Source organism: Alexandromys fortis, unplaced genomic scaffold (assembly GCF_014885135.2).
Source record: "Alexandromys fortis isolate MF-2015 unplaced genomic scaffold, M_Fortis_MF-2015_v1.1 scaffold_40, whole genome shotgun sequence".
Classification (NCBI taxonomy): domain Eukaryota; kingdom Metazoa; phylum Chordata; class Mammalia; order Rodentia; family Cricetidae; genus Alexandromys; species Alexandromys fortis.
The window spans coordinates 7,565,805-7,591,601 of record NW_026067966.1 but is presented as its reverse complement, the minus strand read 5'-3'; the positions used below and the strand labels follow the sequence as shown (position 1 = coordinate 7,591,601).

Genomic DNA, 25,797 nt, shown 5'->3' with positions numbered 1-25,797 from the left:
CTTTATAGTGCTCAAAGTAGAATTTCATTGAATTTCTAGACGCAAGTATGTATGGGCAGCAAAATCTGAGAATCTTAGGGCTACTTTTGAATTCTGTTGATGGAAATTATTGTAGTCTGTGTGTTGTCTGTTTTGGCAGCATTCTTTCTGACCATATACTAAAGTTGATGTCTCCTATTCTTCCAAATCAATCCCTCTTTCATTTCCTATGTATTAACCCAGATCTTCTGTCATGGTTTCAGTGACTTTCTATATAAAACAAACCACAAAATAGGCCTTTATACCATGTTACCTCTTCTGAAGTCCATATGGACATGTCTAGCAATCATTGAAATTTCCAATGAAGAATTCAGAATAACTCAGTAGTGAAGCAGCAGCTGAGGAGACTCCGGCGTTCACCATGGCTGACGAGAAACCCAAGGAAGGAGTCAAGACCGAGAGCAACGATCATATTAATTTGAAGGTGGCGAGGCAGGATGGCTCTGTGGTACAGTTTAAAATTAAGAGGCATACACCACTTAGTAAACTAATGAAAGCCTATTATGAATGACAGGGTTTGTCAATGAAGCAGATCAGATTTCGGTTTGATGGGCAGCCAATCAATGAAACAGACACACCTGCACAGTTGGAAATGGAGGATGAAGATACGATTGATGTGTTCCAGCAGCAGACGGGAGGTGTCTACTAGAAAGGGAACCTGCTACTTTACTCCAGAATTTTGTTATAGACCAGGAATACATTCGCAATTAGAAAGCCGCAATTTGGTCCCACCACATCCTGGCTACTACAGTATAGTTTTCTCTATTCTTTCATTTCCCTGTCCCCATTTCTTTATTGTACATAAAGTAGCTGGTGTATGTGCACAAGCTTTTTTCTTTCTTTCTTTTTTAAACTAAATGGCCAGTGTTCTGTTTTGACTGACAGCAGGTGGAGGTGGTCTGGGGGAAAGTACTGGTTCTGTGAATATATCCCCTGCTCCATTAGTGGCTCGCTCATCAGCTCTTATCTTTATATTCCAGGGAGTTATTTTGCTCTCAATGTTTTAACAAAAGAACCCAACCACAAAATCCTTGCATACCTTGTTCGATTGGAGAATTTTAATGTTTTTCATTTATCATTGTAAAACCAAGGACAATTTTATAACTTTTTTTGTACATAGCTGTTACCTGTAGGACAATCTGTCTTTAAGTAGGGATAAATTACTCTTGAACAAAATGATCCTAGATAGTTTTCCCTTTAAGTCAAGTGTCTTGTTGTTTAAATAAACTTCTTGTTTAAAATGAAAAAAAAAAAGAATAACTCAGTAATGTACTCCCCCACACATGCAAATAGAGACATGTTCAAAGTCTGAAGATTTAGCTGGTATTTCCTGATGTGAACATAGACAAGAGATTGTGAGAACATCTTGTCATCACTGGAGAACTTGGCACAGTTCTCCACTTTTGTGGGGGGCGTATGCCTAGCGTATAGTGGGTTAGAGCCAAAGCATCGAGTTAAAGGCTTAAGTCTCTGTCACTGATGTTTTCTCTCCTTGTGTCCACTTGGCCATCAGGTCCTGTTGTGTCTCTTGTAACTTGGATGTCAAGACATGGGCTCAGGCTCTCATAAGAAGCTTTTCTAGTTCTCCTCCTACCTCCATTCACATTGGCCACACACAGGGACATTTTTACTTCACTGTCAGGAGATTCCTCTTCAACAACAGACACCTGTCTGCATTTTCTTCCCCGTCTCTCTGCTCATGACTGGACCCGGGGTCATGTTTGCTATAAAACTCTTCTTTGCCTGTGGCCGTCTTCCCTTCAACAGAGGGAGCCTTTGTGAACAAGAATCAACATAAATAGTTTCTGATATATAAATATACTTAATAAATATTCATTGAATACATTTTATCTAGTCTCCATCTTAGTCTGTTTTAAGATCTGTATTTTCCTGAGTGTTCATTTCTATAATCCCAGAGTGAGGCGGGGAGACAACTGAGAGTTTGAGAGCAGGCTGGACTCACTAGCAAGACACTATCAAAAGTAAAATATTTATTTTGGGGTCCTTATTAAAATATGTCTTCAAGAAAGAAAATGAGAAGTTTATTTCCGGGTCTTTTGTCTGTTTGTTTGTTTTTGTTTTTCGAGGCAGGGTTTCTATTTCCCAGTCTTAAAGATCTACGTACCATGCATGTTGCTATCAAAGAATGTCCTGTCCTATCCCTTAAGATAAAGACCCAAGATCTGACTTGTCATTTCATTCTGTATAATTGCTCATTTTAAAATTTGTTTTAATCATTGGCAGGTAGATAAACTGATAACATTGACTTTGTGGTCAGCTTGTGCCACCCAACCTCACCTCACCCCCACCTGTCTCAGTGTTAGATAATACTTGTTAAAGGAACACAGACAACACGGAAGGAAAATGGCAGCTATCATCGGAGGGAAAAAGCCCACCAAGTTGCACTGAATGGCCTGTAATAAGCCATGCTTTTCCGCGTGATTCAAACGCTGCCTCTCAACTTGTAACTAGATGAAACCCACACTGGTTAGTTCGTTCCACCCCTGCGTTGGTAAATCAAGCCAGGCTGACTTCTTCACGTTATAAAACCAATGCTCACATAGAAAGACTTCTCAGCTTCCTCTCGCTCGTCAAGCCTGCCTTCTGCCCTGATTTCATTTTCTAGTCATTCCCCCCTGCATCCTTCCTGCTAAGACCCGAGATGGACCGCTGACCTCTTTGCAAGAGGTGCGAATGATGCCAGAGTTAGTGACTGCTCTGCGGCTCTCCAAAGCTCCTCCTCCCCAGAGGTCGACAGTCCTTCGGACGCAGAGGTTGGGAAGCAGGACAGGAGACACTCTTGGGGTGCCCTCCGAGAGGAGCAAGCAGAACCCTGGGTGCCGAAGAGGCCGCGCGGGGGACCGGCGTGCCCGTGCCATGCGGAGCGTGGACTCCCGCGGCCACCCCGCAGCTGCAGCCCCGGCCCCCGGCTCTGCTCCGCGGCTGGGCCGCCCGGCGCGGGCCGCTGTCCACAGTGGGAGGTGCTGAAAGCAGGGCGAGGGGGCGGCGGGCCGGCCGGCTGCTCCGAGCGCCCCCCTCCGCGCCGCGCCGCTCCTCCGGCCCTCCCCTCCTCCACCAGCCATGTTCCGCGCGCGGGGAGGGCTGGGGGAAGGGGCGAGCGCCGGGGGCCGGCGGCGAGGACAGCCGTCTCTGCCTCGGGGAAGGAGGGGATGAGAGCTGGGGGGAGCAGCGCGACGAGGAGGCGGCGGCGGCGGCGGCGGCCGGCGAGGAGCCCGCGCTGGGTTCTGCGGTAGGACTCCCGGGAGCCACCATCATGGTGAAGAGGAAGAGCTCCGAGGGCCAGGAGCAGGACGGCGGCCGCGGCATCCCGCTGCCCATCCAGACCTTCCTGTGGCGGCAAACCAGGTGAGGGGCGCCGGGCTGGGGGCGCTCGCGGGGAGGGGGGGGGTCGCCGGGTCGTCGCCACCGCAACCACCGTGCCACCGAGGCCGCGCCGCAGCCTGCAGCTAGCAACGTCTCTGGGGTGGAAAGCGAGCCCTCAGCACCCACTTAAAAGCACGCATTTAAAAAAAAAAAAAAAATCTCACTGAAGTTTGACAACAAGCAGATTGGTAGTTTTCGAATAAATATATATTCATTATCGAGGGGGTGGGAGGGTAGAGAACCTGGGCAGAGGGGGCGGGGAACTAGGAAGGTAATTGGGACTGGTTTCCCCCCCCCCCTCCATCTCTTGCTGTAATCCCTGCCTGGTGACCTGTTGTTTTCTAGCGTGTTTGACATACCTACTGTGCCCACTTGTTAACCATATTTACTTGGATTCAGCCAATGTCGTCTTCATGATTAAAGCCCCTGAACAGAGTGATATTTGATAGATTTATCTCACCTGGTCGGGCCTGATCCCCCATACCATGAACAGTAAAGGGCTTTCTTGTTATTTTAGAGACCGAGTACCAATGAAAATAGATGCTGGGAATCATGACCCATATCTGTGCTCATTTTTCAGTTTTTAAGATAAAAGCGCGCAAGGGGAATGCACCTCTTCTGACCATTGCTGATATACAGACCGATTCAAAATAAGAGTGGTATGGGAAATGGCAAAGAGCCACGTATCTTTCATGTATGTAATTAATGTGTAAAAGCCAATGTCGTCAGCTGTCCAACAGCTGCTCGTTAATAAGCTACGAGGAAACATGAAATTTGAGTTTTGTAGCAACATGCCCTATTTATTAAAAATATAGTATAAAGATGCTTATAGATAGTTTTGCTCATGTTTATAACAAAAACCTTTACTAATTTTTCAGTGCATTTTTGAGGCCTAAGCTGGGGAAGCAATATGAAGCCTCTTGTGTGGTATGTGATTCTCACCATTTAATGATTCTTTCCATAGTCTGTGTGATGATTTAACCCAAGCAAAGACGAAATCATATTAACTCCACAAGTTAATTCAATTGACAAATATTAGTGAGCATGCCCCGAACCAGGCACAGTTCTGCTCTTGGGACAGAGTAGAGACATAAACAAGACACAGTGTTTGCATCCTGACATGAGGCAGAAAGGCCACAGCTGAATATATACATAAAGTACGTAATAAGACAGACGGTGATATGCAGCGTGGAGAAAAGCAGCAATGCATGTTAGAAGAAGCTGTGGTAGGTATTTTATTTCAGAGGCAGTTGGTGGATTCGGTATACGGATTAATTGCTAGTGTGATGCTTGGGCAGACACAAGGGATGAAGGAAGGAGTGCCATCTTGAAGGGAGGACAGAACGACAAAGGACCTCAGCATCCAGTGGAAATAAACTAGACGAATGGGTGGGAGTGAGGGGGCGGTGGAAGAGAAGGCAGAGAGAGTAGAACGAGGCCCAGGTGAGTTTTTCAGGGAAGATCGAAAAGTCAAATCATTAATCAACCAAACAGAGACCCTCGTGAGCTGGTTGTTCATACAATGCGTGACTGCGGAGTACTTAGATATCTTAAGCAACTCTGTACCTTTATGTCTTGCACTCATTGTGCAGGTCTGAAAGCAAAGACTCTAAAATCATCCTGAAAATCCTGCTATTAATATTTTTACAGAATGAAGTGAATTTGACACCTGAGGTTCTAAAGGAATCCCACAGCCTTAGAAGACCTATTTTGCAAACTGAGAAAATAAGGCACAAGCTCATGAAGCAAGAGTGAAATGGGTCCGCATAGCTGCACAAATGGATTTAGATCATGTATAGTATAGTGGAAAAGTGGGAAGCTGCATACTTTCATGCTGCCAAATATATTTGTAAACGGCTCTCTGGGTGATGCTCTAGAAAGGACTTCTGAAGTGTAAGGTCCACAATTTATGATGCAAACCAAGTGGAGAGTTAAAGACACAGTGCATGCACGTGCATACACACAAACCCACAGGCACACACACTGGGAGGCATTGGCTTTATTGGATTATCACGAAGATACTTTCAAACTTTCCTTCATTGTCAGGATTAGTGGGATTTCTTGTATCTGAATCACTACAACATCTTGACACCTTAAATCTTCACGCCCTTCCTTCTACCGTGCCGACACTTTAGCTTAGGATAACCATGACTATTCTCTGCTCTTCGTAAACAGTCTGAGGTTTCTAAGGCACTCAAAATATCAAGTAGTTAGGTTTCATGCGTGGATAAGTGAGCAAGCGGGGAACGAGGTAAATAGATGCCAATGCAGGACACAGCTTCAGAGTCTCAAAAGTTTTTAAAGTTACATAAGCAATGTTTAAGAAGGAATCACATTAAATACTCAGTCCACTGAGATTATTAAATAAGTAATCCATCTTCTTTGACATATCTATGTACTTTTCATTTCCAAAATGAGTTTCTTTTTTCTTTTATTTGCGTTAGAAAGGAAATAGTTCTCATTAGATAATCCCTGTAATAGAAGTCACTTTGCCCAAATATCTTAATAATTACAACAATACAGCTAGAATATGCAGGGCTTATGTTACATCCTTCTACAAAATAATTGAACAAATGCATAGACCATTTAGGGCACTTAAGCATGAATCATGTTCATACAAGGTAAATCCACATTAACTTTGTTCTAAAAGCTGGTTGGTACGTTGTGCAGACATTCTCTGCCCTTAACAACAACAAACAAACAAAAACAAAAGATCAAACTTGTTTTTTTCTGTAGTTTTCTTTTCTCTTTAAACACCTATTTGACAATGACAGAAAAGTTAATAATTTAGTAAAACATAAGGCAACATTTGTCACACATCATTGCTTTGAATATTAAATGAGTCATTGGCTCCCAAGTCAAATTTTTTGAAATAATCTTGTACTTCAGTTAACACCTGTTGAGGACACTGACATAAATTCCATTCCTTAAGACACTTTTATAAAACTCATCTCATTTTGGTCTAGAGCTGTGGCAGCCACTTTGGCTACTCAGCAACATTTATATAAAATATTAATAAGTATAATATGGTATTATATATTACAATATATAGTATAATATTTTACAGCAAATAGGTTGCTAGGTGAAGAAGTTTATTTTATCAGAAATAAAAAACCAGATTACATGCTAGGCAGTGGTCCCACACATCTTTAATCCCAGTACTTGGGAGGCAGAGACAGCCTGGTCTACAGGATAAATTCCAGGACAGTCAGGGATATACAGAGAAAACCCGTCTCAAAAAAAACAAAACAGCAACAACAAAACCAAATGAAAACCAAAATATAAACAAGAACAAAACAAAACAGCAAAAAGCCAAATCATTTCAGACCATATACCATATTCTTCAGGTCCAAAGCCTGAAAATTAGTGGTTAACAATGACCTCTGTCTGAATGACTGTAGGTCAGTGTACTCTTGGCAAGAATAGGTGTGTCTCCCCTCCCCCACCAAAAACCAAATTGAGCTCTGTGATTGTCTTTTAGGTAATGTAGTGTTTTAGCATTAATTTTTAATAGTCTCCAATTCTTTATTTTGTATGCTCCCTAAAATTTGAAACCTGCAGTCCTTTGAACGGGTGTTGGTAGAAAACAAACTGCACGGCCTCTCCCCGGCCCTCTCGGAAGCCATCCAGAGCATTTCCAGATGGGAGCTGGTGCAGGCCGCCCTCCCTCATGTTCTTCACTGCACTGCAACCCTGCTGTCAAACAGGAACAAACTAGGTGGGTGCTATGGTACTGCTGACTTACGTTGTCCTTTACGTGCAATGTATGCAGGGACATGTGTGAAGTAGTTACTCCCGTACCAGGCACTTCGCATACCTTATCTTACGTAATTATCATGGGGTTTCTTTCCCATCAACACCATCACCATTGCCATTGTTTTTAAGCTTTCTATATATGAATGTACTCTCACACTCTCCACTTGAACATGAAAATAGCATCATAGCATCAGGTGAGTTAAAGATTCTAACCCAGCCTGTGATTTACCATTTATCCTCCCGATGCCTAATGCAACTGTATTCATGAGCTTGGCATAGTATCCTAGGGCAGTGGTTCTCAGCCTTCCTAACTCGACCCTTTGCTATAATACCTTTGCTACATGTTGTGACCTGAACCATAAAATTATTTTCATTGACACTTCATAACTGTAATTTTGATACTATCAAATTGTAAATATTTTTGGAGATGGGTTTGCCAAGAGGGTTGCAACCCACAGGCTGAGAACCACTGTCCTAAGGCAGACAGAGAGACAGGGAGACAGGACAATAGACAATAATTATCTTGCAAGTTGCTTTTCTCTTCTAGTAATGTGTTCTAACCATTTTGCCTATGTTTAGAATACCCATCTTTCTTCTCATTCTCTCCCTTGGTTTGTGTCGCTACTTTGATGTTATAAGGACCTTTCCAGCTAGGTCTAAAATAGATTTTTTTTTTTAATCTTTACTGTCTAGCTTTTCTTCCTGATAAGAAAGGCTTGTTTGGGAAAGCATTCATTTAGAAATCTGACTGATAAAATATGGTAGCATGCTGTTCTGCAGAAATCCTAGTCAGTAAGAGCCCCAAGTGGCAATGAGCCTTATAAATCAGTTTTTGCTTGAAGTTTGGAGGGTTGCTAATGTCCCCTGGGAAATTGAGTTACAGAGAAAAGATGAGCTGTTCTTTCAGAACAAAGGGGCTCCTCTACTATTCTGGCTTCACAATATTCTATTCTTACCTTCACCTGGCTGTGTGGTTGTCTCGTGCAGGCCACCAGGATAAGCTGGGTGTTGCTGAGACAAAACTCCTTCACACCCTGCACTGGATGCTTCTAGAGGCCCCACAGGACTGCAACAGTGATCAGTTTGGGGGTACAGACCGAGGTTCCAGCTGGGGTGGCGGCAGCACTGCTTTCATCCACCAGATTGAAAACCAGGGTTCTCCAGGGCAGCCTTGCCGTAGGAGCTCCAACGACGAGGAGGAGGGCAGCAGAAGGAAGATATTCCAGAATTCCATGGCTACGGTGGAGCTCTTCGTGTTTCTGTTTGCTCCTCTCGTGCACAGGATAAAGGTAAGTAGGAAGCTAACGTTAGGTGTGGGGTGGGATACCCATGAGGGAGAGCGGTCTTCAAAGAATGCTTCCGTATCTGTTTGCCGGTGTCTTTGCGTGATCTTGCTCGAGAACTTTGAGTTCTGCCTTAAACACCGAATTTTACTTTAAAAAAAATGCAAACTTCCTTATATCCTTTATCTACTCAAAAATCTTCAGTGTGCTTACATGCAATGCTCCCCAAATTAAATGTGCTATATACATTCAAATATGATCTATGGCTCAACTTCTTTTCTTGATTGGTTAGCTGTTAGCTTCTATTGTTCATCTCTGTGTTCACTGTTGGGAGTTATGGGAGCCATTCCATGGAGGTGCTCTTTCCGTCTGCTCTGCATGCCTTTCCCTCCTTTCTTCCTCTCATGGCCCTCTCAAGTTCAGCTCCAATGTACATAGATGCAGTTGCTAGCTTCTCTCTCTTTTCATAGCCAGTTGCAACCACCTTTATCATAAATACAGGAGCTGGAGCAGAAGCCTTAGTTTTTATGTGCCAAGACCTTTTGACAGTGATAATAAAGCAACTGAGCTTTTATTTTAAAATATTTTAAATGCATAAAATAGGAAGCACAGCGTTGTATGTTATAGTGAGAATGATAACTCTCCAGATATATGAATTTAGTTATATCATTTTTGTCTGATATCTCATTTGTAAAATCATGGATACCTCCAACACTGTTAAATATATGTGAGGCCTTGCATATCATATTCTGTTTTAGTATCAAGATGAGAGATAAGAAGCTATTCATGTGCTTGGCTGTTCCTTCAGTATTATAATCCTAATGAGTAGATATGCCAGACAGCAATGAATACATGAAGGTGGATAGAACCATTAACAGTCACTATGAAGGAGGGGACTAGTATCAACTTCAGTTTTCTAAAAAAAGCATTATGAAACACAGTAATTTTTTTTAACTTTCAACTACTGAAAGTCTTTTATAAGAGTCACTGAAGGGAAAGCGTCTCTTCAACTGCAACAACTCATTTGCCTCTGGGATCTGTATGTCCAGGCCCCTTGCTCACCTCTTCAGCCTCACTTCCTTTCATGTCCACTAACCTTCATCATTACTGTGGGCTCATCTGCAAACTCCACAAACCCATTCTTAGGTTCAGGTCTTTGAGCTATTTTTCTTTTCTTGAAACATTCACTCCTGCCCTCTCCTTCACATTCTCACGTGGCCATGGATTTCTTGTTGATTTAGGCACTGTCAAATGTCAACACAGAGGAAAGTTCCTCCACTGCTTTTCACCCTGTGTTTTTCCTTAGCAACTGTCACTACCAGGGATTACATAGCTGCTGGAGAGCATCTTTAGTGCTCATTACTCTCACTTGAACAGAGGTTCTAAATGGAGGGATGCTGTTTTCCTGTGTCACAACTGTATTCCCAGTGTCCAGATGAGTGCATGGCTCTCACTAAATGCTCTTTTTACTGACTCACTGAGAAAACCCAAGATGTTATCAGATCCCGAAACAGCCGTCATATGTGATACATAGTCCTTAAATAAGAAGATGACAAGGGAAATGGTTCCCTTAAAACCGCCTGTGGAGATGTCTGCATGCCAGCAAATAACATCTGAATTGGAAAGATAGGTGACCCTAGAATAACTGTAACGTTATTTGGAAGACATGGCTAAGAGTTCAGCTCTTGAAAACCAAGGACATTATATTTTAAGTTCAGTGCCTGGAAATGGCTACTGTATGACATTAAGTAATTCATTTTTAAGCCTAAGTATAAATTGGAAGTAAGAACAAATTTGAGAGCATTCTGAGGATTAATTAATTTGTAATATTTAACCTAAAACATAGAAAGAATTTAAGAAGGCATTTTGTTTCTATGTCAGTATTTTATTGCTACTAGTATTCTATACTATTGGAAGAGAAGTGCTAAGTTCTCTTTCAGCAGATATGGCAGAGTTGAAATGCTCCCCGAAAGCCCTCCAAAGTTTAGCAGTAGCCTGGCAATGGGGCACTTACCAAGGAGTCAGTATATATGGACACGTTGTAGTGACAGATACATTGTAAATACCTGTTATTAGCTATCTGGCTAGAATAATTATTGCACTATCATTTTTCATTGTTGTTTATTCTGGATACTATAAAAATATAATTATTGAGCCAAGTAATATGCCTGCAAGGCTTTCTCTGTTTGAGGATGATGTAGGTTTTTTTCTAAGTCACAGGGGATGTAAGATATATAGATTAGTATTCCTTAGCTTTAACACTGTTGGCATTTGGGACCTAATAATCCTTTTGTTGGACACTATGCCATGACCTGTAAAACATTTAGTGCTGTCTTGGTCATCTACCTGCTATGTGTTGGTCACATTCTCTCCTCCCTAAGTTGTGACAGCCACAAATATCTCCAGAGGTCACCAAATGTCCCCAGTTCTATGGGTGGTAGAGAGTTGAACTTGACTGAGAACAATACCCTAGACTTTTCATTGGCCTACTAGCTATAGGACTGTGTTGAAGTCTATTTTCTTCCCTGTCCTTTCTGCCCCTTACCAGTACTACTCCTATCCTTTACTCTTCAAATTCCAACCCAAATCATCACCAAAGGCCATCTCTTCGCTCCCTGTCTGAGAGATCTACAAGTTGCTGGAGAGCACACATAGCCACCCCGGGTTTTCTACAAAACCATGGTCTCCTGACCTAGTGGAAGGCCCCCTCAGCACTGGCACAGACATGTGCTCTCTCACATCAGATGACAGGGACACCAAAGTTTAGTCAAAGCATGAGACCAGGTTTCTGGACTCTCCACTCGTGTTCAGCCTCCAGTCTCTGTGCTTGCTTCTAGTCCGTAACTGACAATGTTTCCATCCACCCACAGGCATGTTTGTATCTTCGTTTCCATTTTTCCAGACATGAAGCTGAAGCACAGAGCTGAGTATCCAAGCAGTTAATTAGCTGAACAAAAATCCCAGTCCATCAGATTTCCTTCTACATCTTCCCCAGCTTTGGTGCTGGAGCAGTTACCAGTCAGGCCATAAATAACTAATGTTGGACTTATTCTTGTTTTGCAGTCTGCACTTGGTTCTACCTCAGCCATATTTGAAACTGACACTGTGCCTTCCTATTGCAAGGTTCTAGTGCCCAGATGGCACCAGTGGCTGCTTGCTGTTTTTCTTGCATCCTTAGCTCTGCTGCTACAGCTTTCCTTGAAGAGCCCCTCCCAGTGACATGAGGCGTCTGTGCCTAAGCTGCGCTCTCCTATTTCTGCTTCTTCAAGTCAGACTCCTTCTTGCCACAAGACTAATTTCAAGTTAGTGATCCAAGCAGAGAAACCATGGGCAGTTTGTTTTCTCTGGACTGATCCTGTGATCTGTATTTCACATCATTAGCTTTTTAAATTACCTTTGCTTTCTCCCTCGCTCCTGACATATCCCAGGAACCACTGAGCTTTCTCCCTCACTCCTGACATACCCCAGGGATCACTGAATACTGCCCACTTTACCTTGAAAATAGTTCCCAAATTTATCACATAACCCCTGCCCTCTGGTCACAGACTTTGTCCTGTAACTTTGGACTCTTGAGTTGCCATGGTAAATGGCTCAGCTCCTTAATGTTTGCTCTAGGAATGTGATTTTCACCAATGAGAGGTAACTTGTAATTTTTTTTATGGCTTCAAGGCTCCTGTGAGGGAAGAGAGTTGTTAGGCAAGAGAAGAAACATCTAGGGAAAAAAGCTAGAAGAAACTAGTCGTAGGACAGAAGAATTAGAATAGAAGGAAAACAATAAAGAAATTGAATCAGAAAAGCCTGGAAGAAAGATTTATTTGCCCTCAGATTTCCTGAATCCTTCACTGGCTGCTGTTTCCTCTCTGAACCCTGAGAAGGCCCTGGGGATGGACCCCAAAGACTCTCATTATTTCTCCATGCCTTGACCTGACCTAAGCCTTTAGCATCTCTTACTTGAGTCTCCTACTTTCTTTTTTTTTTATTTATTAAAGATTTCTGCCTCCTCCCCTCCACCACCTCCCATATCCCTCCCCCTCCCTCAGTCAAGTCCCCCTCCCTCAACAGCCCGAAGAGCAGTGCAGATTCCCTGCCCTGTGGGGAGTCCAAGGACCTCCCACCTCCTTCCAGGTCTAGTAAGGTGAGCATCCAAACTGCCTAGGCTCCTACAAAGCCAGTACGTGCAGTAGGATCAGAGACCCAAATTGGAACACCAGACTGAAATCCCAAGGTCCAAATCAGGAGCAGAAGGAGAGAGAGCACGAGCAAGGAACTCAGGACCGTGAGGGGTGCACCCACATACTGAGACATTGGGGATGATCTATCAGGAACTCAACAAGGCCAGCTGGACTGGGTCTGAAAAAGCATGGGATAAAACCAGACTCGCTGAGGACTACTGAGAACTCAAGATCAATGAGCCTCCTACTTTCTAGCTGGATTTGGTTTCCTGGTTTGTGTCATAAAATCTGTAGTCAACACTAAAGTGGCTGATATAAAGTGCAGATCAGACGATATTGAGCATCCTTACAACGATTTGCTGGTTTGTGTTCTTGCTGTGTGTCAAAGTCCTCGCTCTGGTATCTTGGACCCTCTGTGGTGTGTACACCTCTCTCTATGAGCTCTGGATTTTTAGCCATGTTTTTTTCAAGGCTTTTCCCTTCGAAGGTCCTGCTGCCAGGAATGTTAGGGTTAGGTTTACATTGTCCACACCTCTGGCTAGAAAACACCTGTTCATTCTTTAGGATTTTACTCAATTTATGCTTGCTCATCTCTGTCTTAATAATACTGTAGGAACACATTTATTGTTGTAATTAACTCTTTTTCTAAGTCTTTCTCTTATTAGTTTGTGAATGGTTAGAAGTTAGAAATTATAGTTGCATCTGTGGAAGGTAACACAGTATCTGTACTTAGAAGATAATATTCATTATATGAATTAATTTATAAGTCAACAGTCATATAAGTTACTCATTTATTTATAAGACATATTCATGCTTTTAATTTACAATTAACTCTAATATTTTACCTAAATCATTAATACGGATATTCTGCCAAACATACTATTAATTTTATACTCAATTTAATGAGTGAAAACAAAATACATTTGATAAAGTGCAGATTCTCATATTGGCACTTATTCTGTGAAGGAATATTTCTTGGGTGCCTACCATATATAAAACACTATTTAAAATTTTAGAGAAACAGCAGGAGATAAAGAAAAATGCATAGCTGCAAATGGACTTGAGCAAACTCATGTGTGAAGTATATCATTTTGTTTAAATGCTAGTTGCTCAGGGAAATCTGCTCAGTGACCAGTGAATTTCTCAATGCTCTCATTGGAATGAGATCTCAGCAGAATAAATAAAAGCACCCAGCAGGCGAAGAAACAGATTCTGCCTGTGAAGGCATCTGCTTGTTTTCTCAGGATCCTTTGAGTCTTCCTTCTGAACTTTTGACATGATTTCCAAGAAGTGTTCTCCAGGGACCAAGTTTCTGGTTGTGTGCGTCCATAGCGCACATAGAGAACCACTGAAGGAGTGTAATTAGCGTGGTAGGGCCTCTGTAATATGACAAAAACACTTTGAAAATAGCACACTGACATACGAGGAAACCACAGGTGTAGCAGGTGTTCAAAAATGGAGAGAGACTGAATTGAGATGCTATTATCTGGAGAAAGTAGAAATATGTCCCCTTAACCAATGAGGACACATTGATGGTCAGGATGGGGAATTGTCTGGATCAAGTTGGCTTATTTTGATGGTTCGATGATGGAAGAAGACCCAGCCTATGGTGAGCAGTACCATTCTCCAGGTAGGGCATTCTGAACTGTGTAAAACAGGAGGAAGCAAGCAGGGCGTGTTTATTGTCTTTGACTTAACTGTGAGGTGATGTGACTAGCTATTTCTAGTTCCTTCCTTCTTTCTCCATCTAAAACAGATAAATAATCTTTTCCTCTTCTAGGTTGCTTTTAGTCGAGTTATTTATTACATAACACAACAGAAATCAAATGCAGACTCCCAAGTCTCTGACAATGTGAATTTATCTGGGGATTTGTTTACTTTATGTGTGTGTACCTGAGTGTATGTATGTGAAGTATATAGGTGTAGTACCCTTGGAAACCAAGAGAGGGTGTCATATTCCCTGGAACTGGGATTTCAGGCTGGTTGTGAGCTGCCTAATAAGGATGCTGAAAGCCGAACTCTGGTCCTCTGGAAGAGCAGCAAGTGCTTTTGACCACCCAGCTTTCTCTTCAGGCCTTCATCTAGGAATTTTGTCAACTCCTTTTAGCTGAAGGTTTCTTATCTTTCAGTGAACTTGATTCACCTTTTGATGAATCACTTTTCTTCTAGCTTTAAAGTCCCGTTTTGCTGATATCTTCTAGCTCAGGGGTTTTTAGCTATAGATGTGTAAGAAGGTCCTTGGGGGAACTTTGAAAAATCTCACAGGGTTTGTAATTTGATGGGTCTGAGGCTGAGAGCAGGATGAGGCCTGAGGCTCCTCTGTGCCTTAAAACTTCCCAATGCAGTTGCAATAGCACAAGTTAGAGTTGCAAAACACTGTCCCAAATGAATCCCTTGCTCTCGGAAGTGTTCACCGATCTGTTTGTAGTCCCTGCTTCCACGTTCACTTTTTTGATAAGCTGAGATGTTTAAGATGTGATCTCATGATGTGTCTGAACTCTATAATATGAGGCTGCATTTTCAAATGCCCAAGCCTGTCTCTCTGATGGCACATAGAGACACAAATGGCACATCAAATGTGTTTCTGGATGGAGCTTTCCATTAAAAATAACTGTACAGGCATGGGTTGAAAAGCCAAAGTTAACAAATATTTATTGGGTATCTTTTTGCACACAATTCCCCATCTGTGTTAAATGCTGTGGTGGTGCTGGGAGCTGCAGGAAAGGGGATTCTTCAACTAGTCCTTGCCTTGAAGAATTAGGATTGTTAAAAGAACATTATGATATCACCCACTCTAAAGAATCAAAATATATTTACCCAGTTCCATGAAATAAAGAGAGAAACACTGGGGACCAGGAGTCAAAGTAGCCAGGCTCTGAGGATATTGCCTTCTGAGGGAAAAATAAGGACAATTACATAATTAACAGGAATGACACTTTAACCAAGCATAAAGAGATCTGCCAAGACTATGGAAATAAACAGATCTCCCTCACTGCAAACAAAGCAATATTTATGTATTCCATGATTTTTCCAAAGCTACATTTGATTAATTATTCATTTTCCATAAAGCAGGCCACTGTAATTTCCATCCTGACCGTAGTACTAACAGAATCATCTGTTTGCCTAGAAACATCCATCCGAGTGTTTGACAGAGCAAGTCCCTCTGAAAATGGTCTGTGCAAGGTGACAAATTCCCTGATGCAACCAATTACTGAACCTCCATCTTCTCTGTCCGCAGGAATCTGACCTCACCTTCCGACTGGCCAGTGGGCTGGTTATCTGGCAGCCTATGTGGGAGCACAGACAACCAGAAGTCTCTGGCTTTACAGCCCTGGTGAGGCCCATCAGGAGCATCATTACAGGTTCGTGACTCCAGTGCCCAGGCAGGTCACCTCACAATAGGTATTGTGGCAGAAGGGTTTTCCTTTAAGAAGAGAATCAAAAGCAAGTCTCTCTGGAAAGTTATCTGGGTGGCCTAGGTATGAAGCATGCTCACTTGAGACACATATGATTTGGTCATGTGACTTTGGATATGTCATTTAACTATATTATGCTTTTGTTTCTTCATCTAAGAAATGGGAATTTAAATATTAATAGTGTTCATAGAATTGTTGTGAAGAATAAAATGTGCACAAATACATATACATGTATATATATATTATAAATATATAATCAGAAGAATGACTGTCATATTGTAAGAGATCATCATAAAAGTTATTTTTGAATTGTGGTTATGATAGATGAAGTAGAGGGTCCTTGGAGATCTCTTCATAGTGTTTTATTGCTATCAAAGTATTGTACTTGAAAAACTGGAATTGTATGGTGAGCTAGTCCTGTGGTTGAAGTGATGTAGAAGTAGCCCAGCATGGTAAATTTTTAAGTGTACAAAAGCTTAAGTGTCCTTCACTCTAAGCACATCTCTTGCAACTTAACAGAGTGCGTGTTCCTAGTAATGTAAAATAGAGATATTAAGTGCCTTACCTGGATTCCTAATAAATATAAGTGAGAAAGTACATAAAGAGCCTGTTTGGGAGTAAATGCTTAATAAACTCCAGTCCTCTGTTCTTAATCCTACTTTTAGTGTCAATAATAAATAAATTATATAGAAAATCTATAGAAACATATATGTTATAATCATATGTATACACATTTGTGGAGATGGTTTCCTTAGTTTGTATGTTTTGGAGGCAGAGGGCGGAAGATTATGTATGCAAATGGGCTCTATAAGTGGAAGAAAACCAGAAACAAATTCTCCCGTTCTTTTTCTCTATAACCTAACAAAATTCTCTAAGCATTTGATATATTAAGGAATCATTGTAGCCATCGAGTTTCTTATTAAGCATGTGTTTGAAAAGATTATTTTTTTTTATTGTGACAAATAGAGCCATTCAAAGGAAACTGATTTTTTTTCACATAATAAAGAGTAGTTCACAAGCCTCACTATATATATATATATATACACACATACATATATGTCAACTTTTGAAAGATATATTTCAAGAGTTGTATCACAGTTTTAAATATCAAGGAATATCAAGGAACTAAATAAGTAAAGGTGCTATAACTGAATCTTGAGGTTCTATGTATGGAATGAAGTTAATTTGGATTCAAGCAACTGGATACAAAATGTAGGATGAATGCAAGATTATTAAAAAAAAACTAAAAGTAATAGAAATAAAGCCAAGAGTAAAATATGAATAGGTATAGCAAATTGTTATTTAAATGTCATACCCTCATGATATGTTAAAGAAATCTAATTTTTAATGTTTTTTAAGTTTTGATAAGTTTAAGTTTTTTAAGTTTTATAGTTTTCCTATACAAATGGAATAGCCCTTCACAGCTTGACCCTGGAGTCTCATATGTGTTCAGCCAGTTCTGTACCAGAGATTCACATCTCCAGTATCTCTCTCCTTTTGATTCATACATTGAGGGTCATTCAACAGATTTTAAATATTTCTAAGAAACCCTACATGACAGCCCCACGGACTATTTGCCTTCCTCTCCTTTGACTTCTTGGAAGCACAGAGAGTTGGTTTCTTTCTTCTGTCCTTGATGCCTGGGACTTGACAGGGTGCTCAGCATCTGAAGGGAATTCAGTCACAACTTAGACAACATGGCTAGAAAGACAGTTCCACAAGGAGACCTTGGCAATAACTTGTTTTCACTACCTAACCAGGGCAGACACTACTCCCATGGTGATCTGCAGTTACCACAGTTGCCTGGTCCTAAAGTGAAGAGGTTGTCCATTACCACAGGCTCAGTCTAACTTGGTCACCGACCGAGACACCGATGACTGGCTTGGAATCTTCCATTAAATGTCAAGTTAAACTTCCTGTTGCTTGGGTTTTTCATTTGTAAATTGGTATAAAGATGCAGTGGTAGAATAGGGTGACCAAAAAAGATTAAATTAGTTAGCATATGTCAGCTACTTAGGAAAGGACTCAGTATGCAGTAAAAGTGTGGTAGCCCATACCTTTTTATTTTTATTATTACCAAGTTCTAAAGCTCATCCTCATAAATCAGATTAAAGAGATAAATATCTACATTGAAAACCTGAGAGTTTTTTTTATTGGCTATTTGATTTCAGTTCATCACACATGATTTAACATTTTCTTTCAGGGTAATTATGTTATATTAACTGTTCTTATTTGAAAATGCCAGGAGCCTATGAGATAAAATGAGCTTGTGATATTATAAAATTGGTGATAATTTTTTCCTGTCATCTTTGTAGCCAAGAGAAGCTCTCCTGTCAACAGTCAGAGTCAAACCTGTGAATCACCAAATCAAGACACAAAACAGCAAGGCGAGGTGAGTTTGTTACAATCTTAAGAAGAGGGACAGGGGGGACACTTTGAGTAGCACATGGTAAGGGCTCAGACATCAGTTGTAGATTTATCCTCTCCACTCAAAACCCTCTATCCTGAACATGCACTTTGCTCAGTCTGAGACCTTCTGTCAGTCAAGTGTAAAAATGAATTTTTAGCATCTTCCAATGGTATAGAGATGTTGGAACAAAACAATGTGAGTATTGTATCTCAATGATGAATATGAAGTAAGTCGTATTTTATCTCATTGGCTAGCATGTAACAATAAGTACTAGTTGTCATTCATCACACCACTTAAAAAGCAGCTGGACCGGGGAGGAACCAGATCAAACTAGTCCCTCTGAATGTGGTGACAGTTGTATGAATGGGATAGACTGCGAAGCCTCTGACAGTGAAACCAAGATTTACCCCTACTGCTTGTACTGGCTTTTTGGAAACCCATTCTCTTTGGATGGACACTTTGCTCAGCCTAGATATAGTAGGGAGGGCATTGCACCTTCCCCAAAGCAATGTGCCTTACCCTCTCTGAGGAGTGGATAGGGAGTGGAGTTGGGGGAAGATGGAAGGGATGAGAGGAGGAGAGGGAGTGGGAACTTGGATTGGTATGTAAAAAAAATAAAATAAAGTAAAAAGCATTGCGTGATCTCCCTCCACCTTCTATTCAACCAGAGCAAAGTAAAACTTGACACCTTGCATTGAAATTGGCATATTCTAACTGGCATATTTCTCTTTGGAATAGCATTATCTTCCAATCTGACCTCCTAGCTGGAGGCTTTAGTGTATTAACATATCTACCATTCTCTGAGCAATTGCTTACACCAGGGCTTGTAAACATTATGTAAGTTTTTTTCACTGACAATGTCTTTGTAATGGAGTGTGCTTGGTTGGTCACCATCTCCCTGCCTAGTGGCAGTCTTGACAAGGCGATAATTCTTGTGCAGCATGCATTTGGTCATGTGCAGCATCAACATTTGCAGCCTCAGGGTCAGTGACTGAGGAGGATGTAGAGGAGGAGTAGACAGCCATAAGAAGAAATGCTTTTATAAACTAATAGTCCCACAAAGGGGACATTATTCCTTGAAAAACCTCAAATATTAACTCCACTGGTGTTTTTCACTTATCCTCTTCTTCCAAATATACACAAAATGATTGCATAACCCAAATTACACAACAGTGATATATGCATATATTCTTTGCTGCTCAGAACACTGAGGCAGGAGGATTGCAACTGAACTGCTATGGTAGCCATCTGAGGGTCTTTGTCCTTTAGAAGTTAATCTACAATACCTACAGAAAAATATTTCCCATTACCTGAGCAAAACTGCATTTGTCAGCTAAATGGAATTAAAATAAATTACTCAATAAAATGAATAACTGAGTGTATGCTTGCAGAGCAGATCCCCAAAGGTCCCCAAAGCCAAATAAAAATTTTGTGATACTCTTTTTCTCATGAATGATGGGAAAAGCTTCATCCTCAGGTTCTGACCTGAGTTTGATAACTTCCTGTTGATAACTTCCTGTTGATAACTTCCTGTTATGCTGGCGTCGAGATGAGCCTCACACCCCTGTTCTGTCCTTCTTGGTGCTGACATGTCTTTGCGAACTGTGGGGTTCATAACTCTACAGTGAAGATGCTGGACATAGAAGTGAAAAAGAAAACAATGAAGGGCAAGATGAATAAAACTTATAAAATAGTTAAGCCTCATGCTTCGAATGACACCAGTTTTTCTAGAAATCTATTTCCATTGCCTTTTAGACAAAGACAGTCTCTAGGTCTGTGATCGCTTATGCTGCAAAGGAACTCTGCATGTGACTCGGTGTGCATAAAGGAGGTAGTTCTAGAGGATATTACCTAGCAAGGGAAGGAGCTAATCTCTGTCTCACCTCCCGAAGGGACGTCAGGTGGCCAGTGAAGCACTGAAGTCTGATTCCATCTCACCCAAGGCCACCATCTCAGGCTGCCACCAGGGAAACTCCTTTGATGGAAGCCTGTCCTCCCAAACTTCCCAGGAAAGAGGCCCATCGCATTCAAGGTAATTGGCCAGAAGGCTAGATGAAATATCTCCTAACTACTGAAAGTTAGATGGTCTTCTAGCTACTTTTACAGCCTTCATTCTTTAAAATCTGGATGTGTGAGGGTTTAGCCGACATATAAATTGTTACTTACAAGCACAATTATACGTGCTCCTCATTCTTTTTTTTTAAATTTTTTTTAAATTGAGAAAAGGAAAAAAAAAGTTTCCGCCTCCTCTCAGCCTCCCATTTCCCTCCCCCTCCTCCCACCCTTCTTCTCCCCCTCACCCCACTCCTCTCCCCCTCCCTCTACAATCCGAAGTACGTGCTCCTCCTCTTTCTAACAAATCAGGCTGGAAGTAGGAAGACATGTCAGATTTGGTGAGATCCAAATGCAGAAATCCCAATGGTATTATAAGAAGATTACATTGCAGTCATGATTAAGGATCTGCTTTAGTGGGTAAGAACACTTTGTATCAGTAAATCCCTGTAGTGAAATGAGTGTTGCCCAAACACTTTGAAATGATAAGTCTACTTTTTAAAAATTTCAACTCTTCCCTGTTGTTTTGTGAACATAGCAAATTTGCTTGCAAATTCCTCCTGGAAGGACCGAGCTAGTCTACCCCTTCCTTCTCCCTAAAGGAACTGTGGACACCTAGACTCACAAATATGCCCCTTCACCTAATGAGCCATAGACTAAGACAATATCTGTATTTCTTTCTACTTTCCAATGAAATTGTTGTTTGGGTGATAGCACTTTAAAATGATCTTTTCAATGTAGCTTTATTGACATATAATTTCTATGCCATAAAATTAACCTGTTAATGTTTTAATCATTCCTTGGTATATTTACGAAGTTATGCAATTATCCCCAAAATCCAGTTTTAGAAAATTATATCATATTCAGTTGTGGTTACTCCCTTTCCCACACAGACTTTAGGAAGTCTCTGTCATACTTTCTGAATGCTTTGGGTTGAATTTTTAGGCCCTGTGTACAAAGGAAATGGTATCCTGCATCTGCCTTCTTTGATTTAGTAATGTTTTTGAGGGTTTTTTTTTAAATGTACATCACTACGCACATCATTCCTTTTTATTGCTGAATATCATTAGCTTAGACAAATCTATCAGTTTTCTTTACTCACCACTGAGTGAATAGTTTGTGGCCATATTTTGTATATTGTGAGTAATGCTGTTGTGATCATTCCCTAAAATCTTTTATGGATACAAGTCTCCATTCCACTGGTGGACAGCCTTGAATAGACTTGCCGAGTTGTGTAGCAAATTTATGCCCAAATTTGAAAAGAACTAACAACTCTTTTTCCATATTTGTGGCACTATTTTACACTCCCCCCCAGCAATATATGGGCCTTCGTATCCTCAGAAACATTTTTATTGTTTTTCTCTTTTTATTATAGCCACCCTAGTGAGTGTGAAATGGGATCTGATTGTAGCTTTCATTTTCTTTTCCTAATGACTAAGGATGTTAAGGATGCCTTCATACGCTTATGAGCTATTTAGAGGTACTCTTTTATTAAAGGGCTATTCAGACTTTTTCCACATTTTAACGGGGGTATCTAAGTATTCACTTTTAATAATCTTTAATATAGTCTGCCTACAAATCTCTTACTAGAGAAAAATAATTCACAGGTATCTCCTTCTAGTATCTGGTTCACCTTTTCATTTAATGGTTTTTAAATAATTTATCTCTACCTAGCCCTAAACCAAATCGTTTAAGTATATTGTTTTTGAGTTTTTTTCTAGACTTACTGAAAACATAAAGCCCTGAAGAAAAATATTAGAGTCCTTATATTTGTAGGCATTAGTACATCTGTATTTATTCATTGGTTTTGATTTTAGTAAGTGGCATCAACATGGTCCCAGGTATCTTACTTTAAAAAATTCTAAAGGTACAGCTCAGTTAAGGTTTCCATTCACACACCAGACCTTCGGAACCAGCCAAAATATCTGAGGTTCATTCCAATCCAAGTTATTTACAGTCTGCCTTTCACGCCCTTTCTCACAGTCATTTAACTCAAATCATTACCATTTTCCTGTTAATATTTCTACAACTGCTTCTAGTGCAGTTCAGCACACATACGTTATCTTTGTGTGCACTGTACATGTCCTGTTCCAACTACCCATGGCTAAAGAGACAAATGGTGTGTAACCACAAGTATGGTAAAAACAGGCCTAAGATACCTGTCTTATACATGGCTACTGAACCAGAAGTGGGATGCACTGGCCAACAGCAGTTCTAACGCTGACCTGAAGTGGTGGAGGCCCTTTGACTAGAGTGAAACCCACTCTTGACCATGCCATGGTCTCTATTAGCCATCGGTTCTATCCTCTAAGTCAACTTTGTTTTTCCCAGAAAGGCAGCATATGTTCACAGCTTCTTTCCTGCAACCAACACTTGGGGGAGGAGACTTGAGAGCCTACTTTCAATGTTTAATGTCTCTGGAAGTGCTTTTGATGATATAATGTTATTAAAATTTATAACACTGTGAATTTTATTAAAATCCAATGGATAGACAAAATCCACATTTGCATATCCCATCTCTGTCTTAGACTTCTGTTGAAGAGTAATAATTATAATTTTCTTATAAGTCATTATATATACACATATAAAAGGTAATTATATAATGATAATAGATTATGAAATTGTATAATAGATAATATGCAATTATATACCATATAATTATATAACAGTAACATATCTATGGGTATGGTACCAATAAAATTATATAATACCATAAAATTATATAACACATAATAATATAAGGATAACAATAGATTATTACATATGTATGCAAGTATATTGATAATTATAATCTATAATATTTGCATACAGATTACATTATACTATATGTGTATATATTATGTATTTTATATGGTTATAAACATTATACAATATATTTGCATCACACTGTCAAGGTTTGTAGAGGGCCTTTGTCAGATTTCATAGTATTCTGAAATATGACCTTAGATTATTTTAAAGTCTTAACAAGTAACTCTATATCTTCACCCTTTCTTGATCTTTAGACTGTGCTTATTTAACAGGTCCCTGGATTTTATGTTTGCAGTCATCCACTTCTTAATTTTAGCATTATTTGTTCTCTGTGAAAACTGGGAGATTTCTTTATTATTATGTCTCATATTACTAATCTTTAATATATTTTTTTAAAATTTCCTATCTCTTCTCTTCTGCTTTACTGTAACCAGCAAACAGAAACAAGTAGGTGTCTTTTAGACATCTGGACTTGTCTTTCATTAGATCACCGAGTTTGTTGGGTACATTTGTGTAACTTTCATACCAATGTAAACTCAGTCCCACATCTACATAGCAAAAATTTTCATCCCCCTGTCTCAGCAGCATCCTTTTGCTCCACCAGCAGCTTCCTCAAAGTTCAGAAGTTGTATTTACAAATTGTAGAAATTTTATGCTAAAAAAAATCACCTTCCTCGTTTTTTTTTTTTAATATTGGTTCTACCTGTTCTATAGTTCTACAATCATTCCCCAAGTTTAAGGTTTATTTTGTTACTGAAATCTCTTTTGAATTAACCCCACTTCCTCAGCATCAGGTTCTCTCTTTAAGTCCTCATATGACATGGGAACTGGCTTTGCTCAAAACAAATTATGCAAGAAAGAGAACACCAGTATAGAGCTTCAGTGTTTTTATAGTGCACTCTGAAGCTCACAGACTGTCGCTTCTATATGTACATCACTACATCTAACCCGGGTAGGGTATGGAATTATCCTACACTAGGGCATAAGGAGCAGGAGGCAGGGAGCACTGGGAACTATCTTAATATTAATGATAATGTCACTATCATTTTATATACTATAAATTTTATTATTTCTTTTCCATAAGTTGTTGAATATGCTTCTTCTACCAATTCTGATTTAAATTTTAAAATGTTTAATTTGATTTAATATAAAAAGTATATCTACTTCAAATACTCAGTTTATGCCAGATAGTTTTAAAAAGTCATAAAGAAACAGTAAAGAACATAAAATCTTGAGAATGTAAAATATCCATATTTTATTTCTTGCATAGTTTTCTTGACCATTACAAGCATTTAGAGATTATAAGTATAAAATAAGCAGAAAATGAAGTTCCTTTCTCTGAAACCAAACTGTACTGATTCTAATCTAATTGTGTATAAAAACAAAGCTAACTAAAACGTCCCATTTTCTTATTTACAAAAGGATGTTGTTTTGTTTTGTGGCATTACTAAACTCGAGCTTTCTGCCTATCATCTATCTGCCTACCTATGTGTAATCTGCCCATCTCTCTGCATTTCTTGATGCAAATGCACAAACACACACACACACACAACACAATTCACTCTTCCATAGTACAATACACCCACATTATGTGAATTAGACATGCAATCAGTGACACTGTGAAAAAAATGAGCTGTCTTCTCTCTGCCTGCCTACAGTGGCTGGTTACCATGGAAATTATGCACCAGTCAGACTGCTTAACAAATGCTAGTGTTAATGTATCTCCATTGGAGGAGTTCTTGTGTTTATTGAACTTGAAGCAAAAGCCTTATTAATAAACATCCTAGCAACGAAAGCTGTCTACCTAGATCAAACAAATCCAGATCACTGTGGCCCATGCCCTGACCTTAAGTGAACTCAGCATCGCTCTTTGTTGTACACTGCAGTCAGTGAACAAGTAGCTAGTTTTAAAATTGATGTAAGATCTCATCTTTAATTGCTATATGCATAGACATAATTAATGCTTCATTAAGTACTGCAGCGGGTCGAGGACAATTCCCACATTTCTCAGTGTTATTTCCAGAATAATTCCTTGCTTTCAGTGTGTTCTGCTATCATTTTACAGTCCTCATGGATAATAACTTGATTTCCCAAAACTGATTTTGGTCAGAATAGATTGAAACACTGTTACCGTTGTGAAGACCTTTTCTTATCATCATTGCTTATTGTGTACACATGGCTTAGTGAAATGCTAGCTATTCAAATAGATTAGAAAGATTTAAACATATTTATTTAATTATATATTTTTACAAAATATATTTAGTAAATTATATATTAAATTACAAATGTTTATAAATTATATTTCTAATTATAAATTATATTTAAATTATTGAGAAATAAGACATACTCCTCCATTAGGTAGATAAATGGTTTGTCGCCTCTCTGCCTAGCTACAGTGACTGGTTACCATGGAAATTGTGCATAAGTTAGACTGCTTAATAAAGGCTGGTGTTAATGTATCTCCGCTGTAAGTGAGCCTCTCTTATTCAGTCATGAAATTTTCAGTTCTTTTGCTACCCTTTTATGTTTTAATTTAT

At 39.9% G+C, this 25,797-nt stretch overlaps 1 protein-coding gene and 1 pseudogene across 1 annotated transcript in view; both read left to right on the top strand.

Annotated features, from left to right (window-relative positions):
• The first annotated feature begins 400 nt into the window (after positions 1 to 400).
• Positions 401 to 842, top strand: LOC126508848 (small ubiquitin-related modifier 2-like; annotated as a pseudogene).
• Positions 843 to 3,313: 2,471 nt separating this feature from the next.
• The window catches only part of Unc80 (unc-80 homolog, NALCN channel complex subunit), a 178,201-nt gene continuing 155,717 nt past the window's right edge, over positions 3,314 to 25,797 (top strand). The window contains 7 exon segments of the mRNA XM_050154194.1: positions 3,314 to 3,405; positions 4,302 to 4,350; positions 6,985 to 7,141; positions 8,167 to 8,468; positions 15,873 to 15,996; positions 18,366 to 18,442; positions 20,353 to 20,492. Coding sequence (XP_050010151.1) covers positions 3,314 to 3,405; positions 4,302 to 4,350; positions 6,985 to 7,141; positions 8,167 to 8,468; positions 15,873 to 15,996; positions 18,366 to 18,442; positions 20,353 to 20,492 — 941 coding nt within the window.